Genomic DNA, 16,256 nt, shown 5'->3' on the forward strand with positions numbered 1-16,256 from the left:
CGGTTGAATGTGGCAGCAGTCCGCTGTTATTTTGTTTATTGTTTTCTTATTGTTGCCACGATAAAGTGGATAAAGCCATCAACGACCTTTCTCCTTCTTTCTCCCTATATGGGGCTATTACAATACATTTTTAAAAAACATTTTTATATTATTATTATTATTATTTTCTATGCACAAGAGTTTCCGGATCTGCCTATGTAAGTCTCGGAACACAGAGAGGCCAAAATCAAGAGGTGACGGATCTTGTTCCGGCACAAATTAACCCCTGCAGACGAGTCGTCTGTCTATGTTCATTTGAAATTGTTGGAAACCTTTATTTATTTTTGGATTAAAACTTTTGAGTTTTACTGACGAAAACATTTTGAGTAACTGTCGACTAGAACTAGATGAACTTTGTTTGGGATTTCGTGGACTACCACTAGACGACTACTAAAAAATTTTGAAATTACTAAAATATGACTAAGACCTATAAGAATTTTCATCCAAAAGACACAATTAAAAGGGCTACTCATTAACAACACTGGTTTGACATGACCCCACCTTTAATTCATGAATCAATTTTGTCCATCCCTGCCATCGATGACATTCAAAAAACTTCGACAGTTGTTGTGTTTTACATCATATTTGCAGATGAACATTCACACTCATGCTGTTAACATTGCATGTGAGAGCATGAGGAGTAGAGGTACAGCAAGATCAAGCAGTCAATAATAAGGATGGTATAAAAACATCTCTGCGTATGTATACTTCGCCCCCTGTGAAAGCGAGTCAATAAGACAGTCAGTAGCAAGAAGAATGTGGCGGTGTTCAAGAGGAGAAACAGCCTTATGGAAGAGGCCATGTTGGAAATGTGCTCACTCCCAGTAGTCACTAACATATTTACCTCTTTGATTTTTTTTCCATTCCCAAAGCCACCTTTTCTGTTTTTGCGGCTGTCCGCATATTCTATGAACGCTTGCGCATCTGTGTCTCCCTCCTCTGGACTGTCGTCATACACGCGCTTTGATGCCCCCTGTCTGACTTTCTTTTCACTTACCTCAATTTGTGTAAAAATGTCTGGCAGATTCTCAGACAGCTTCTCCCCAAAGTTTATTTTCTTTCCCATCTTGTCCTTTCCCTGTTTCTTAGACAAAGCAAACATCCTCTCGATGACTTCCTCCGTTTTCCGTTTATCAGAGAACCGGAGCAGGTGTTCTGCAGTCTTGCGGAAGCTGTCCGTATTTAGAACTTTACCGAGAATATGTCGCTCCATCTGCTGGAAGACTGGCTTGACGTGCTGGAGGTTGTCTTCCATCACGTTGACATATTCCTCTACTTCCAGAGGCGAACTGTCCGCCGGAGTAGGTCTTTTCTCAAACACAATCTTCTTTTGGTCCATCATGACCATAGCGAAAAGTGGCTTGCTGATGACCTCTCCGGTCAATAGGTAAACTGTGTAGGTGTGCTTATTAGTGGCCAGGTAAATATCCACACGTTGGTCATCGCCACGCAAGCTAAAACTGGTTACGGTCACTCCCGGTCCGAGGAAAATGTAAGCTACTCGGGTGTGAGGATATCTCAATGGCATTGTGACATTCACGTAATTCGAGCCGTTATACGGATACCCCCGCGGATAACCCCAGTAACCCACCGCCCCTCTGTTACTGAGACCCGTGTCGTCCATCCAGAACATTTTACACTTGTCTTCGTTGTGAGATATAAACGCTCCATGTAAACCATCGACTTGTGTATCCTTGAAGGGCAGTTCTGTATTGTGAAAAAATGTGCTCATGGCTGTAGATGGACTATCAGGATTCAAATGGATATGGTCCACTAAAAGTAAGAGTTGTGGTTGGAGGAGGAGGACGTTTCTCTGGAAGCTTCGTATTTTCAGGTCCGGATTATAAGCAGATTGTCCTTCCCCGCGAATAAAGACCATGCCTTGTCTTTCCATTGCAGCTTCTACTTTCCCCTGAGCGTCAGCAGCGGGCCCTACCTTGTACTTCAGCCACTTGGAATCACAGGATTCCGTCACCTGGCCAGCCCATGGCTTGAAACAACTCCCTGAGTGGGCTGGACCAAATAATACTGCATTATTCAGCAACGTGTATTTAGGTCCATATAGTGCCTCGGTGATGAATGGAATTCCATTGGGCGCAAAGGTAAAAGTATTTTGATCAGGGTGTTCGTGGCCAGCATTGAAGTTCCTCCAGCCTTTGATCCATTCTTTGTATTTATTCTTGTGAACAATATCAAAAATTGCACGTCCCCCGAGTTTGCCCGATTTGAAGGAAAGAAAGGAATGGTTTGGGCTGGCGGGTAAAGCGCTGCCGTAGGTCACGACACCCCAGTCCTCGAAATAATGGAGCTGAGATGTCCCGAAATCAGACGGGGGCTTCGGAGTGAGGCTTGGGTCAAACCTAAAAAATAAGAAAATTGCAGAACTTGGGAAAATTATAGGTTAAAAAAAGACAAAAGTACAACAAATGTGTCATGTCTTATTGTGCAACTCCTAGACTTCATATTGATATTGACGGGTCAGATTCGACCTTCACTGCACCACGCCTTCAAGTAGGGGGCTGTCCTACAGTCCGCTTCAATTATTCGCAGTCGGTCGCAGTTAGTCAACACATGCAGGGAACCAAAGCCGGATTTAGGTTGAAAAAGTACGAAAGCTGTACCGTATACAAAAAGAAATGATTATCTCAGAAGTGACTTGTTTGAGGATTCAAGGTAATTATTATTATTTTTTTTTTTCACAAGAATTTTTAACGTAAAAAGCTCTTTGTTGTAAGGCTAACAGACTAGTATCAGTCTTCGACATATTTATGTAAAATAAATGCTATCTGCCCTTTTTTTTTTTTGCTCATTTAACAAAGAATCAAGTCCGTTTTCATATCTATGAAGAATTCGGGGATTTAAGCATTTATTCACAAGAATTTTTAATGTATAAAGCTCTTTTTTGCAAGGCTGCCGCCACATTAACAGACTATCATTGTACTTTGACAAATTTATGTAAAACAAATGCTAACTGCCCATTTTTTGCTCTTTTTACAAAGAACCGAGACCGTTTTACATCACCTTCTATAAAGAATTCAGGGATTTGAGCATTTATTCACAAGAATTTTCACCGGGATATCTCTGTTTACATAAGGCAGCTGCCACATTGACTAACAGACTAGCATTGTACTTTGACATATTTACATAGAATAAAAACTAACTGCCCGTTTTTTTGCTCTTTTAACCAAGAATTAAGACTGTTTAACGTTCATATCTATAAGGAATTCACGGATTTAAGCATTTATTCACAAGAACTTTCACCGGAATAGCTCTGTTTAGATAAGGCGACCGCCACATCGACTAACAGACTAGCAACGTACTTCAACATATTTATGTAAAATAAATGCTAACTGCACGTTTTTTTGCTTTTAACCAAGAATCGAGACTGTTTTGCATCCATATTTACAAAGAATTCAGAGATTTAAGCATTTATTCACAAGAATTTTGAACGAAAAAAGCTCTTTGTCTGATTCCACTCGGTCAGCTCTGACGGCCACGACAACAATGCAGGCCCCTTATTAATCGGCCCCACGCCCCATGTCCCATCAATATTATTACGAAGTCTATAGTGCAACTTTTTTCAAATTAATTTGGTTAATATTTCTCTACATGAGAGGAACATATGTGGTGGAGTCATCTGCTATATATCTAAGTGGTTATCTACAGTGTAGCACAAAAGTGAGTACACTCCTCGCATTTCTGCAGATATTTAAGTATATTTTTAATGGGACAACACTGATCACTGACCGCACGTGCTGAGCGTCACATCCAAATGCTTTCTTTGAAAGATCGTCGCAGGAGTGCTGTCAGCATTGCTGCAGAGATTGAAGAGGTGGGGGGTCAGCCTGTTAGTGCTCAGACCATACGCCGCACTCTACATCAAATTGGTGTGCATGGCTGTCACCCAAGGAGGAAGTCTCTTCTGAAGACAGTACACAAGAAAGCCCCCAAACAGTTTGCCGAAGACATCACATGGATTACTGGAACCATGTTTTATGGTCTGATGAGACAAAGATTAACTTATTTGGTTCCGATGGTCTCAAGCATGTGTGGCGGCCACCAGGTGAGGAGTACAAAGATAAGTGTGTCATGCCTACAGTCAAGCATGGTGGTGGGAATGTCATGGTCCAGGGCTGCATGAGTGCTGCAGGTGTTGGAGAGTTACATTCCATTGAGGGAAACATGAACTCCAACATGTACTGTGAAATACTGCAGCAGAGCATGATCCCCTCCCTCCAGAAACTGGGTCGCAGGGCAGTGTTCCAGCATGACAATGACCCCAAACACACCTCCAAGATGACCACTGCTTTACTGAAGAGGCTAAGGGTAAAGATGATGGACTGGCCAAGCATGTCTCCAGACTTGAACCCAATAAAACATCTTTGGGGGATCCTCAAGCGGAAGGTGGAGGTACACAAAGTCTCAAATGTCCGGCAGCTCCGCAACGTCGTCATGGAGGAGTGGAAGAGCATTCCAGTGGCAACCTGTCAACTGGTCAACTCCATGCCCAGGAGAGTAAAGGCAGTTCTGGATAATAGTGGTGGCCACACAAATTATTGACAGTTGACATGTTAATATTGACAACTTTCACTAATGGGTGTACTCACTTTTGTTGCCAGGGGTTTAGATATTAATGGCTATATTTTGAGGGGAAAATAAATGAACTCTATTATATAAGCTGCACACAGACTACTTATCATTGTGTCAAAGTGTGATTTTGTCAGTGTTGTCCCAGGAAAACATATACTTAAAGATCTGCAGAAATGCGAGGGGTGTACTCACTTTTGTGATACACTGTATGTGTGTAATTATCTGTCTCTGTGGTTATCCATGTTTTTGGATATCTATGTATCTGTATATATATATTTTTAATCTCTATTGATGGTTAGTTAATACAGTAGGTGAGCAAGGAAGAGAGAGAGGAAAGAAAATGGACGCAAAGACAGTCGACACTCTTTACAGTTTTTAAAAATTCGCTTAAATTTAGGGATGTCGGCGATTTGATCACGTGATCGGAAATCGGGCTGTGTGTGGGAATGTTTTTTTTTTTAATCTATTCCAAAACTCACCAGATGAATTCTGTGTGGAGAGTACACCATCGTTGGCCTTTACCAGCCTGTCCCACTCCGTCCGTCACTCTGTTTTGATGAATCAGATCGGCCAGCCAGTTCCCACTACCGTTACGCATTACAAAACGGTCCAAGAAGACCAGCTGACTCTCTGGTCCGTAAAACCAGTTGTAGTTGGAATCTGCAATGGCGACAGTTCTCTGAAATCCTTAAAGTACAAAACAAAAAAAGTCAGGCAGAAAGCCCTTTAGCACTGCTTATTTACATACCCGAACGTACAGTATTGTTAATGAAATAATACAAATTATTACATTGTGTTCAAACAGAGTTAATATGTAAAAGGAGACTCATAAAATAGGCCTGCATAAAAACTTTGATTTTTGATTAAAAATGGTTAGTCAACCATGTTTGAACAAAAGTGTCCTTTAATTGCATCACAGGTGTCATCAAATTCAAAATTTGTCAGTCAGCCTCTATCAGTTCTTAACTTTTCAAAAGGTATCAAACCCTGCACGTTTTACATGCACATTTACAAAACCTTCCAAATTAAATGAAGCAATTTTGTCAATTTTAAAACAGGTAAGTACATATTTAATCAGTATCCAAAATTACCAATGCAACCAATGAATCTTATGGAAAATAACAAGAAAACATGAATTTTACACCAAAACAATACAACAGTGTGTTCAGAAAGTTTTTTTCAAACTTGAGTCTTGAAAAAGAGGGGGTCGTCTTATAATCAGGGCCGTGTTATATTCGGGCCAATACGGTATTATTCAGAAGTAATGCTACTCTTACTGGAGTAAAATGTTTTGCTACTCTACACAACACTGTAGTGTAGACCAAAGTAGTGGCGTAAGAGAAGCGTTTTTTCTTCACAAATCTACTGAAGTAAAAGAAGCGTGGTAAAACTACTATTAGAATTACATTTTACTCAAAAACTCACTCAAGAACTATAACGGAGTAAATGAAACACATTACTACCCACTTCTGCTGTAGCATCACACACCGTTTCATGCATAAAATTAGACGCAAATGTGTTTTCGTGCAGTGATTGTGTGCATGTTTTGGATTTTGTTAGACTGGCACAATGAGGATGTATTCCTGTTGTACTTCCTCACACAACGTGTGAGTCCACGCTCCACTGAGCAGTTTCTTCTTCATCGTATAGAGGACTAACAATTGAACCATGATCAGGATGATCAAATGATCAGGATGATCCATAGACTTCATAATTGTATTGATGGGTCACATCCGTCAGCCAATGCACAACGCCTTCAAGTAGGGTGCCGTCCTACAGTCCGCTTCAGTTATTCGCAGTCGGTCGCAGTTAGTCAACACATGCAGCGATTCAACTTCAGATTTAGGTTGAAAAAGTACAAAAGCTGTACCGCATATGAACAGGAAGGATTGTCTCAGGAGTGATTTGTTTGAGAATTCAAGGTAATTATTACATTTTTCGTACCATGCATGCATTTTGAAACGTTGTGACAAAAATCAATGGGAGAAATAAACCGCTGCGGACTAGCATCATTCTTCGCCATATTTTACGTAAAATATATGCTAACTGCCCGTTTAGTTTTTTTTTTTGTCTTTTAACAAAGAATCGAGACTGTTTTACATTCATATCTATTAAGAATTCAGGGATTAAAGCATTTATTCACAAAAATTTTCACCGGAAAAGCTCTGTTTACATTTGGCAGCCACCACATTGACTAACAGACTAGCATCATTCTTTGACGTGTTTACGTAAAATAAATACTAACTGCCCATTTTTTTTGCTCTTTTGACAAATAATCCAGACTGTTTTACATTCATATCTATAAATAATTCAGGGATTTAAGCATTTATTCACAAGAATTTTCAACGTAAAAGCTCTGTTTACATATGGCGGCCGCCACATTGACTAACAGACTAGCCTCATTCTTTGACATATTTACGTAAAATAAATGCTAACTGCACTTTTTTTTTTGCTTTTAACCAAGAATCAAGACTGTTTTATGTCCATATCTATAAAGAATTCAGTGATTTAAGCATTTATTCACAAGAATTTTCACCAGAAAGGCTCTGTTTGCATATGGCGGCTGCCACATTGACAACAGACTAGCATCGTACTCTGATATATTTACGTAAAATAAAGGCTAACTGCGTTTTTTTTTTTTTTGCTTTCAACCAAGAATCGAGACAGTTTTGCGTCTATATCTATAAAGAAGTCAGGGATTTAGGCATTTATTCACAAGAATTTTCAACAGAAAAAGCTCTTTGTCTGTGATAGGCGGCCGCTAATTTGCTTACTGACTAGCATCATAGATCGCAATATTTACGTGAAATAAATGCTATGATGCTAAATGTCTGTGAGTCCATTCGGTCAGCTTTGATGACCACGCCAACAATACAGGACCCCTATTAATCGGCCTCGTGTCCCGTCAATATCATTATGAAGTCTATCGCTGATCATTTGATTCATGCCACGTTTTACACATCTGAATCAAATGATCAGCTCATGCTGATCATGACTCAAATGATCAGCTAATCCTGTTCATTTCATTCAGGAGTGTTAAAAGAGGGAAACAAGGGAAACAAAGAAAACAAGCGGGAAAGCGGCTCTCGAGGACCAGACTTGCAGACGCCTGAGTTAAAACAACTTGAATAAAGCCAGTGCTTGAAAATGATGATGTGCAAATTACCTGGAAGGATGGTCCTGTATAAGAAATCGAAGTGTTTTAGGAGCCAAGGGTGCTCGAAGTGGCTGATGGAAAAGTGACGCTGCACCAGAAACATATACTGGAACAGAGAGCGTGTTGTGTAAGTCCCATAGGCCACTCCCTCGTACAGGGATCCGTCCGTGACATCCTGAAGAAGAACAATGGATTTTTCCATGATGGAGAGAACTTGCTTGGTCCACAAGTAAGCCTCCTGTAGATATCCTAGAAAACATGAAGACATAACTTAGGTACTGAATGTGATATGTTCATTCGAATTGCACTAAACATACTTGGGCTCTTGAAAGCAACGGTAGAAAACTTTAAAAAATCACCCAGTGTATCCAAAGTTTCTACAACAAACGACAAAAATTCAAGAATATCTAAAAAGTTTGGTGGAAAATATTGTCAGCAGATATTTCATTGGAGTTGCGGTTGCACAACTATACAGTATGTCTTGATATTCATACAATCTCTTGCAGTACCGAAAGAAATGTTTTTAGCAACAAAAATCACGTTTGGAAATAGCACTTAAAAGGCAGCGTTGAAAATGAGTGATCGTCAATTGATGTACATGCAGTCTTTCTGATTAATTTGAAAGTGTAGACCACAATAAATTGGAATCATTCAATTAGAGAACTTTGGTTTAGCTTTAACTTTACTTGGTCCCCTCAGTCCCTGTCCCCCACAAGTATGTTGGCAAATTCAACACAATATTCATCTAATCACAGGCTCCAGTCTAACTTTTTTTTTTTGTGGCCCCTAACTGAAAATTTTCGGGGCGCAAGCAGAAGATTCATAAATGAATAAAACTAAGAACTTACTGTATGTATCTATATTTTATTCTCTACGGGCTTTAACTTAAATTAAAAATAGTAACCAAATTAAATATGGAAATAAACAAAAACAGATTATAAACTCAATAAGATAATAAATACAAAAATAAATATCAAAATTGAGATCAATATCAGTCCCAAAATAAAAGCGCTTTGCTCTCAAATTTACTTATTTCATTGTTAGAGTGAACATACACAAGGAAACATTATTCAAATGAGGGGGCAGTCCTACATGTGCCTTGGGGTGAACTGTTCTCCTTTTGGTTGTATATCAAGATGCTAATAATACAGTATGTACAGTAGATGCTAACAGCTAGCGCTTCGTGAACTGGGACGCTATTTTTGCGTGGTATTCGCTAACATTAACTGCAAATGCTAACCGATAACGCTAATCGTTGTCTACAACCGCTGGCATTACCTACCAGTGTTGTTAATCTTATATTAATAAGTAATTAGTTAGTTAACAAATTTCTTCTTCTAAAAAGTAATTGAGTTAGTAACTCAGTTACCTCATTGAAAATAAGGTGAAAAAAACTTCAATAAACGCTGAATACAATAGAACAAATCTGAATAAAATATCTAATTAATTGCATTTTTAATGAATTTTTTAAATGGTACAGACACTTTATGGACACCCTGTACAATTAAGCGATAGTTATGACGCAGATATCAGTGACATTTTTACAGACACTAATTTTTTCATTGTGACGTAATTTTAAAATATGCGAGTGAATAATTTTTTTAAGTCGTTTATATTTTTTAAACTAAATATTAGACTTCAATTAATGATTCTAAGCTAAAAATGACAGACATTTTGAATATTAAATATAATTAATTACCTTCGTTTTATGGCGTGTTCTTTCGGCTTAAAATACAGCAGTTTATTTTAAAGAGGGGCGCAAGATCAGAAACTGCTTTTACAGCCTTGTCTGTGTTTTCCGCCATATATAGTACTGTGCAAAAGTTTTAGGCAGGTGTGAAAAAATGATGTAAACTAAAGGCCCAAGTACACTGCATGCGTGATCGTTGCGGTTCCGGTCCGGTTCAGTGTTGCCTGCGTGTCACGCAGTCCGTCAAAAACAGGCAAATCATACCGGCTGCTGCACGGCTGCGGTCCGCCAACTCCGTCCCCTCGTGAGCTCTCGCGTGATCGCGCGCGATAATGTGCCATTTAAATCAACGACAAACACACGGAGTCTGTAGTATGTACTCATCAGAGAAGCAGAGAGAGAACACATTTTTTTCCTTGCATATTGATAATGTAACGTTTGCTAAGCGGAAGTTTGGCCGCGAAAACAACACACGAGCTTCAACGCCTTTTTCCTCTTTTTCTTTATTAACTTCCCGCCACCTCACCAATGCAAAAACAACAACTACAGTGGGGAGAACAAGTATTTGATACACTGCCAATGGGTTTTCCCATTGTCAGTGTATCAAATACTTGTTCTCCCCACTGTATTTACACTGACGCTATCTAGTCCACCAATCGGAGCGTCGCGCTGGTGCACCGGCACACCAATGACAGCCCCGCTTTGGTAAATAAATTAACCCACCGATGACAGCCCCGGCGACGCTACAATATTTTAGTTGTGTCTGTCTCTTAATTCCAGATTGACTGCATCATGTTGAGATCAGGGCTCCGTGTGTGGAGGGAAGGGGGGCTATTATGCCCTTGGTTGTGTCGGTGCGTTTATATCTTTGTGCACATTTAAAATTTATGGCACATAACATCTCATAGAGCTGTTATAAACAACTGATAAATAATCTGTCATATTTATAAAATGGATAGCGAATTATATTCGACACGAACTAAAAAACAGCGTACTTGGAATTGGTGTCTCAACACTGCAGATTCATGTGGCCAGCGCAAACTGTTGTTTTTTCTATGAAGAGTCAAGTGAAATGTAGGAAAGAAAGAGAAATGTCTTGAATAGACCACCAGGTCGAAACTTGTGGGTGTCTCTTTTTTCTCTTTCGTCTCTTTTTTCTCTTTCGTACTTTTCCCCCTCGACTCTGTATACAAATCGAGATTGTTTGTGCGCGGGGGCACGAGAATTTCTGCAGTGGAACCACTTCCAGATACGCTCTTTTTTTTTTTTTTTTTTTTGCTTAGCACGTCCTGTTTGATATCACTGCCAGAAAAACACACATAATAGGACACTTTGCAGTTTCGCTTTTAATGGTGTCCTTATAGTAACGATCTGCTGCATCATAAATGATTTTGTGGGTTTCCACCTCCATGATGAAGCGCTCATCATCCATCTTCGCTCGTGTTTAAAGCGTGATTAGGCACCTGGGTTGTTACGTCCAGGCCCAGCTCCGCCCATTTTGCCGGATGCGTGTCCGGCAAAAATAGAAAATAGCCTATACCATCCGGCGGGCATGCGGCACGCCGGAGGTGGTTCGCAGTCAAGCCGGAGCACTGACGCAGCCGGTATACGTTGAACAATAGGATATAATGGGAACGGATGGACTCCGGCGCTATTTTTTACCGGAGTCGGACCGGAAACGCAACGATCACGCATGCAGTGTACTTGGGCCTAAAGAATGCTTCCAAAAATATAAACAATGATTGTTTATTTTTATCAATTTACAAAATGCAAAGTGAGTGAACAAAAGAAAAATCTAAATCAAATCAATATTTGGAGTTACTACCCTTTGCCTTAAAACCAGCATCAATTCTTATAGGTACACTTACACAGAGTCAGGGATTTTGTAGGATTATAGTCCTGTGTATGATCAACCAATTATACCAAACAGGTGCTAATGATCATCAATGTCACATGTAGGTTGAAACACAGTCATTAACTGAAACAGAAACAGCTGTGTAGGAGGCTTAAAACTGGGTGAGGAACAGCCAAACTCTGCTACCACGGTGAGGTTGTGGAAGACAGTATCATGTCACAGTTCGTACACCATGGGAAGACTGAGCACAGCAACAAGACACAATGTAGTTATACTGCATCAGCAAGGTCTCTCCCAGACAAAGATTTCAAAGCAGACTGGGATTTCAAGATGTGCTGTTCAAGCTCTTTTGAAGAAGCACAAAGAAACGGGCAGAAACTTAGTGCAGCAGATGAAAAACACCTCAAGCTTATTTCCCTTCGAAACCAGAAGTTGACCAGCAGTGCCATCAGCTCAGAACTGGCAGAAACCAGTGGGACCCAGGTACACCCATCTACTGTCCGGAGAAGTCTGGCCAGAAGTGGTCTTCATGGAAGAGTTGCAGCCAAAAAGCCATACCTCCGACATGGAAACAAGGCCAAGCGACTCGACTATGCACGAAAACATAGGAACTGGGGTGCAGAAAAATGGCAGCAGGTGCTCTGGACTGATGAGTCAAAATTTGAAATATTTGGCTGTAGCAGAAGGCAGTTTGTTCGCCGAAGGGCTGGAGAGCAGTACAATAATGAGTGTCTGCAGGCAACAGTGAAGCATGGTGGACGTTCCTTGCAAGTTTGGGACTGCATTTCTGCAAATGGAGTTGGAGATTTGGTCAGGATTAATGGTGTCCTCAATGCTGAGAAATACAGGCAGATACTTATCCATCATACAATACCATCAGGGAGGCGTATGATTGGCCCCAAATTTATTCTGCAGCATGACAACGACCCCAAACATACAGCCAATGTCATTAAGAACTATCTTCAGCGTAAAGAAGAACAAGAAGTGATGGTATGGCCCCCACAGAGCCCTGATCTCAACATCATCGAGTCTGTCTAGGATTTCATGAAGAGACAGAAGGATTTGAGGAAGCCTACATGCACAGAAGATCTGTGGTTAGTTCTCCAAGATGTTTGGAACAACCTACCAGCCGAGTTCCTTCAAAAACTGTGTGCAAGTGTACCTAGAAGAATTGATGCTGTTTTGAAGGCAAAGGGTTGTCACACCAAATATTGATTTGATTTAGATGTCTCTTCTGTTCATTCACTGCATTTTGTTAATTGATGAAAATAAACTATTAACACTTCCATTTTTGAAAGCATTCTTAGTTTACAGCATTTTTTCACACCTGCCTAAAACTTTTGCACAGTAATATATATTTACATATACATATATATATATATATATTAGGGCTGTTAAAATTACGGGCGTTAATTAATTTTTAAATTAATCACATTTAAATTTTTGACGCAATTAACGCAGATGTCCCGCTCAGACAGATTTAAATGACAGTACAGTGAAACGCTCACTTGTTGTTATGGAGTTTTGCCGCCCTCTGCTGGCGCTTGGGTGCAACTGATTTTATAGGCTTCAGCACCCATGAGCATTGTGTATGTAATTATTGACATCAACAATGGCGGGCTACTAGTTTATTTTTTGATTGCAAATTTTACAAATTTTATTAAAAACAAAAACATTAAGAGGGGTTTTAATATAAAATTTCTATAACTTGTACTAACATTTTTCTTTTAAGAACTACAAGTCTTTCTAACTATGGATCGCTTTAGCAGAATGTTAATAATGTTAATGCCATCTTGTTGATTTATTGTTATAATAAACAAATACAGTCCTTATGTACCGTATGTTGAATGTATATATCCATCTTGTGTCTTATCTTTCCATTCCAACAATAATTTACAGAAAAATATGGCATATTTTATAGATGGTTTGAATTGCAATTAATTGCGATTAATTACGATTAATTTTTAAGCTGTAATTAACTCGATTAAAAATTGTAATCATTTGACAGCCCTAATATATATATATTAGGCCTGTCGCGATAACAAATTTTAGCGTGCGATAATTTATCTCATAAATTATTGCGATATGTGATATTATTGCGCCCCCCCTCAAATTTTTTAAAACCAATTTACAATAACACAGTGAGAATACTTAATAGATCAAGTACACTCATTTAAACGCGATAAATATTTACTCTTAAATTCAAAAATACTTTTTAAGAAATCACAACTAAAAACAATAGACCATGCCTCTTAAGTAAAAGACAACAATATTAATACCGCACAGAGACACAGAATAAATAAATGTGTTTTTCAAAAAAAAAAAAAAAATGCACTTAATAACTTAAGCATTTAGGCAAATGAAAACTTTTCCCCTCATAGCTTCTGCATTGGTGTTCCATAGGGATGCAACAAATCGGTACGATTTTCGATACGGGGGACACGATTTTCAATCCGATTAAATACATTTAATGCTCTGGAAAAAAAAAAAAAAAAAAAAAGTTTCGGTTTTTGTTTTGTTGTTTGTTTGTTTTTTGCTTACGGGCAAAAATTAAATTGTCATCAAATAAACATGCATTCTTACTGATCTGAAAAAAATTTGTATAAAAGTGCTGAGAACAATCTTTACTGTTCGTAAAGTGAGGCGGGGCACACTGTTGATTGCTACAGCTCTCTTAGCAGCTAGGTTTACTACATGAGCAAGACATCCTATTTGTGGTCCGAATCCATCTGTGTCACGTACTGAATTGACAATATTTGCAACATTATTGATAGTAACTGGTACGGATTGATTTGGCCTTCTTAACTTCCATTCAGTCATGACAGTTTAGAATTCATCGATGTAGTATATGGACTACATGTCCCATAATCACTCCAGGCTCACGTAGCCAATGGCATGGGACTTAGCACATCTAGTTTGCCATTTCATGATATCTAGTGTGTGCGCGCATTAAAAAAGTTAGCAAGCGCTGCTGAAGTCACGTCTGCTCATTACTACACAACACCAGCATATGACAATCGACTTTCATAAACAGGACGAGTTTGAAGCACAGCGCTCTTAATTTCATTCAGCTGTTCGTTGTCAAAGCGAGGTTGGTCGTAGCAGCCAAGTCGGTAACAATGTTTTGGCGGACTTCGTTGTAAATATTCGGCGTTGTGCCGAAAAATAGCCGCTCCGCGTGAAATGTCACCCCTCACGGGACCGCCCACACGTCAACAACATCGGCGCGCCGGAGATGGTCCGCAGTCAATCCGGAGCACTGACGCGGCCGGTATACATTGAACAATAGGATATAATGGGAACGATTGGCTCTGGCGCTATTTTTGCCGGACCGGGAACAAAGATGCATTTTGCGCAGTTGGTAACAAGGAATCCGAACTTTTAACAGCACGTCTGCCGCACGCGCGCACACACGTTCACGCAAGGTGATAAATCACAGCGGAAAAATTACCGCCTTCATTTTTATTTATCGTGCGATAAATGGAATTATTGCATATTGCGATATAGATAGATATAGATAGATAGATGGATGGATGGATATATTGTAGGGCTGTCAAAATTATCGCGTTAACGGACGTTAATTAATTTTTTAAATTAATCACGTTAAAATATTTGACGCAATTAACGCAGATGTCCCGCTCAGACAGATTTAAATGACAGTACACTGAAACGTTCACTTGTTGTTATGGAGTTTTGCCGCCCTCTGCTGGCGCTTGGGTGAATGACCATCTCGCATATTGCCTCAAACAGATTACAATGAGGCCGTTTATGGACATTAAGAGTGAAGAGAATGCCACCGGCCGCTTGGGGGCAGCGCCGTTCCATACTCATGTTATTTCTTCTAAATGTGGCAGAATTTGTAGTTGTGAGACGTTTATGCTGTATTCACAATGCAATGCAAATTGCTATTTGTGCTCCACACATATTTCGGTAAGTTTTCTTTCTTTTAGTGGCAATTATGTGTCTCTTGTTGTATTTTGGGTAAGATATGTACAGATATATGTTATACAGTAGAGGCGAGTGGACACAGGCGTTCTTTGGACCGCGCCTTTTATTGGCAACTCCTTCACAACAAACATACAGTGGGGAGAACAAGTATTTGATACACTGCCAATGGGAAAACCCACTGGCAGTGTATCAAATACTTGTTCTCCCCACTGTAAGTATCGTTTAGTGAAAGCACAACAAAAATAATATCCCTATCTCTCCCAAAAAAAATAATGTTCACAAAAAGAAAAGCACTTCAGTCTATAGTAATGAGGCCCTATTCTGAAACCCATTTAAACAACAATGCAAAATGAACTGGCATTCCATATCAAAATAGCTATGCAAAATACACGTAAAACTTAGACTTTGGTCACACTATTTTTATTATTTTTATTCTTATTATTATTTTATTAACTCTACTTTTGATTGAAAATTTTACAAATTTTATTAAAACGAAAACATGAAGAGGGGTTTCAATATAAAATTACTATAACTTGTAACTACAACATTTATCGTTTAAGAACTACAAGTCTTTCTATCCTTGGATCACTTTAACAGAAAGAATGTTAATACCATTTGTGGATTTATTGTTACAATAAACAAATACAGTACTTATGTACAGTATGTTGTATGTGTATATCCGTCGTGTGTCCTATCTTTCCATTCCAACAATAATTTACAGAAAAATATGGCATATTTTAGAGATGGTTTGAATTGCGAGTAATTGCGATTAATTAATTTTTAAGCTGTAATTAACTCGATTAAAAATTTTAATCGTTTGACAGCCCTAATATATTGTAGTGTCTACAAGGACAACGTCAACATGGCGATGAGAAACGCACACTCAGCAGGAAAACCGTACATTATTTTCAATTAATTGTACCCACCTGGATGCCATGGCACGAACTGTATGTAAAAAAAAAAGTTGCCCAAGAGTT

At 39.1% G+C, this 16,256-nt stretch overlaps 1 protein-coding gene across 3 annotated transcripts in view; it reads right to left on the reverse strand.

Moving 5' to 3' along the window:
• Positions 1–390: 390 nt before the first annotated feature.
• dse (dermatan sulfate epimerase) overlaps positions 391–16,256 on the reverse strand; it is a 40,594-nt gene continuing 24,728 nt past the window's right edge. For 2 of the 3 annotated variants that reach the window (XM_057822106.1, XM_057822109.1), the window contains 4 exons: positions 8,104–8,163; positions 7,796–8,035; positions 5,109–5,316; positions 391–2,399 (listed from right to left, as the gene is read on the reverse strand). In XM_057822106.1, coding sequence (XP_057678089.1) covers positions 653–2,399; positions 5,109–5,316; positions 7,796–8,035; positions 8,104–8,163 — 2,255 coding nt within the window. In that variant the 3' untranslated portion in view covers positions 391–652. The remainder of the gene's footprint in view (positions 2,400–5,108; positions 5,317–7,795; positions 8,036–8,103; positions 8,164–16,256) is intronic. The other variant, XM_057822107.1, reaches the window with a different exon arrangement.

Source organism: Corythoichthys intestinalis, chromosome 19 (genome assembly GCF_030265065.1).
Source record: "Corythoichthys intestinalis isolate RoL2023-P3 chromosome 19, ASM3026506v1, whole genome shotgun sequence".
Classification (NCBI taxonomy): domain Eukaryota; kingdom Metazoa; phylum Chordata; class Actinopteri; order Syngnathiformes; family Syngnathidae; genus Corythoichthys; species Corythoichthys intestinalis.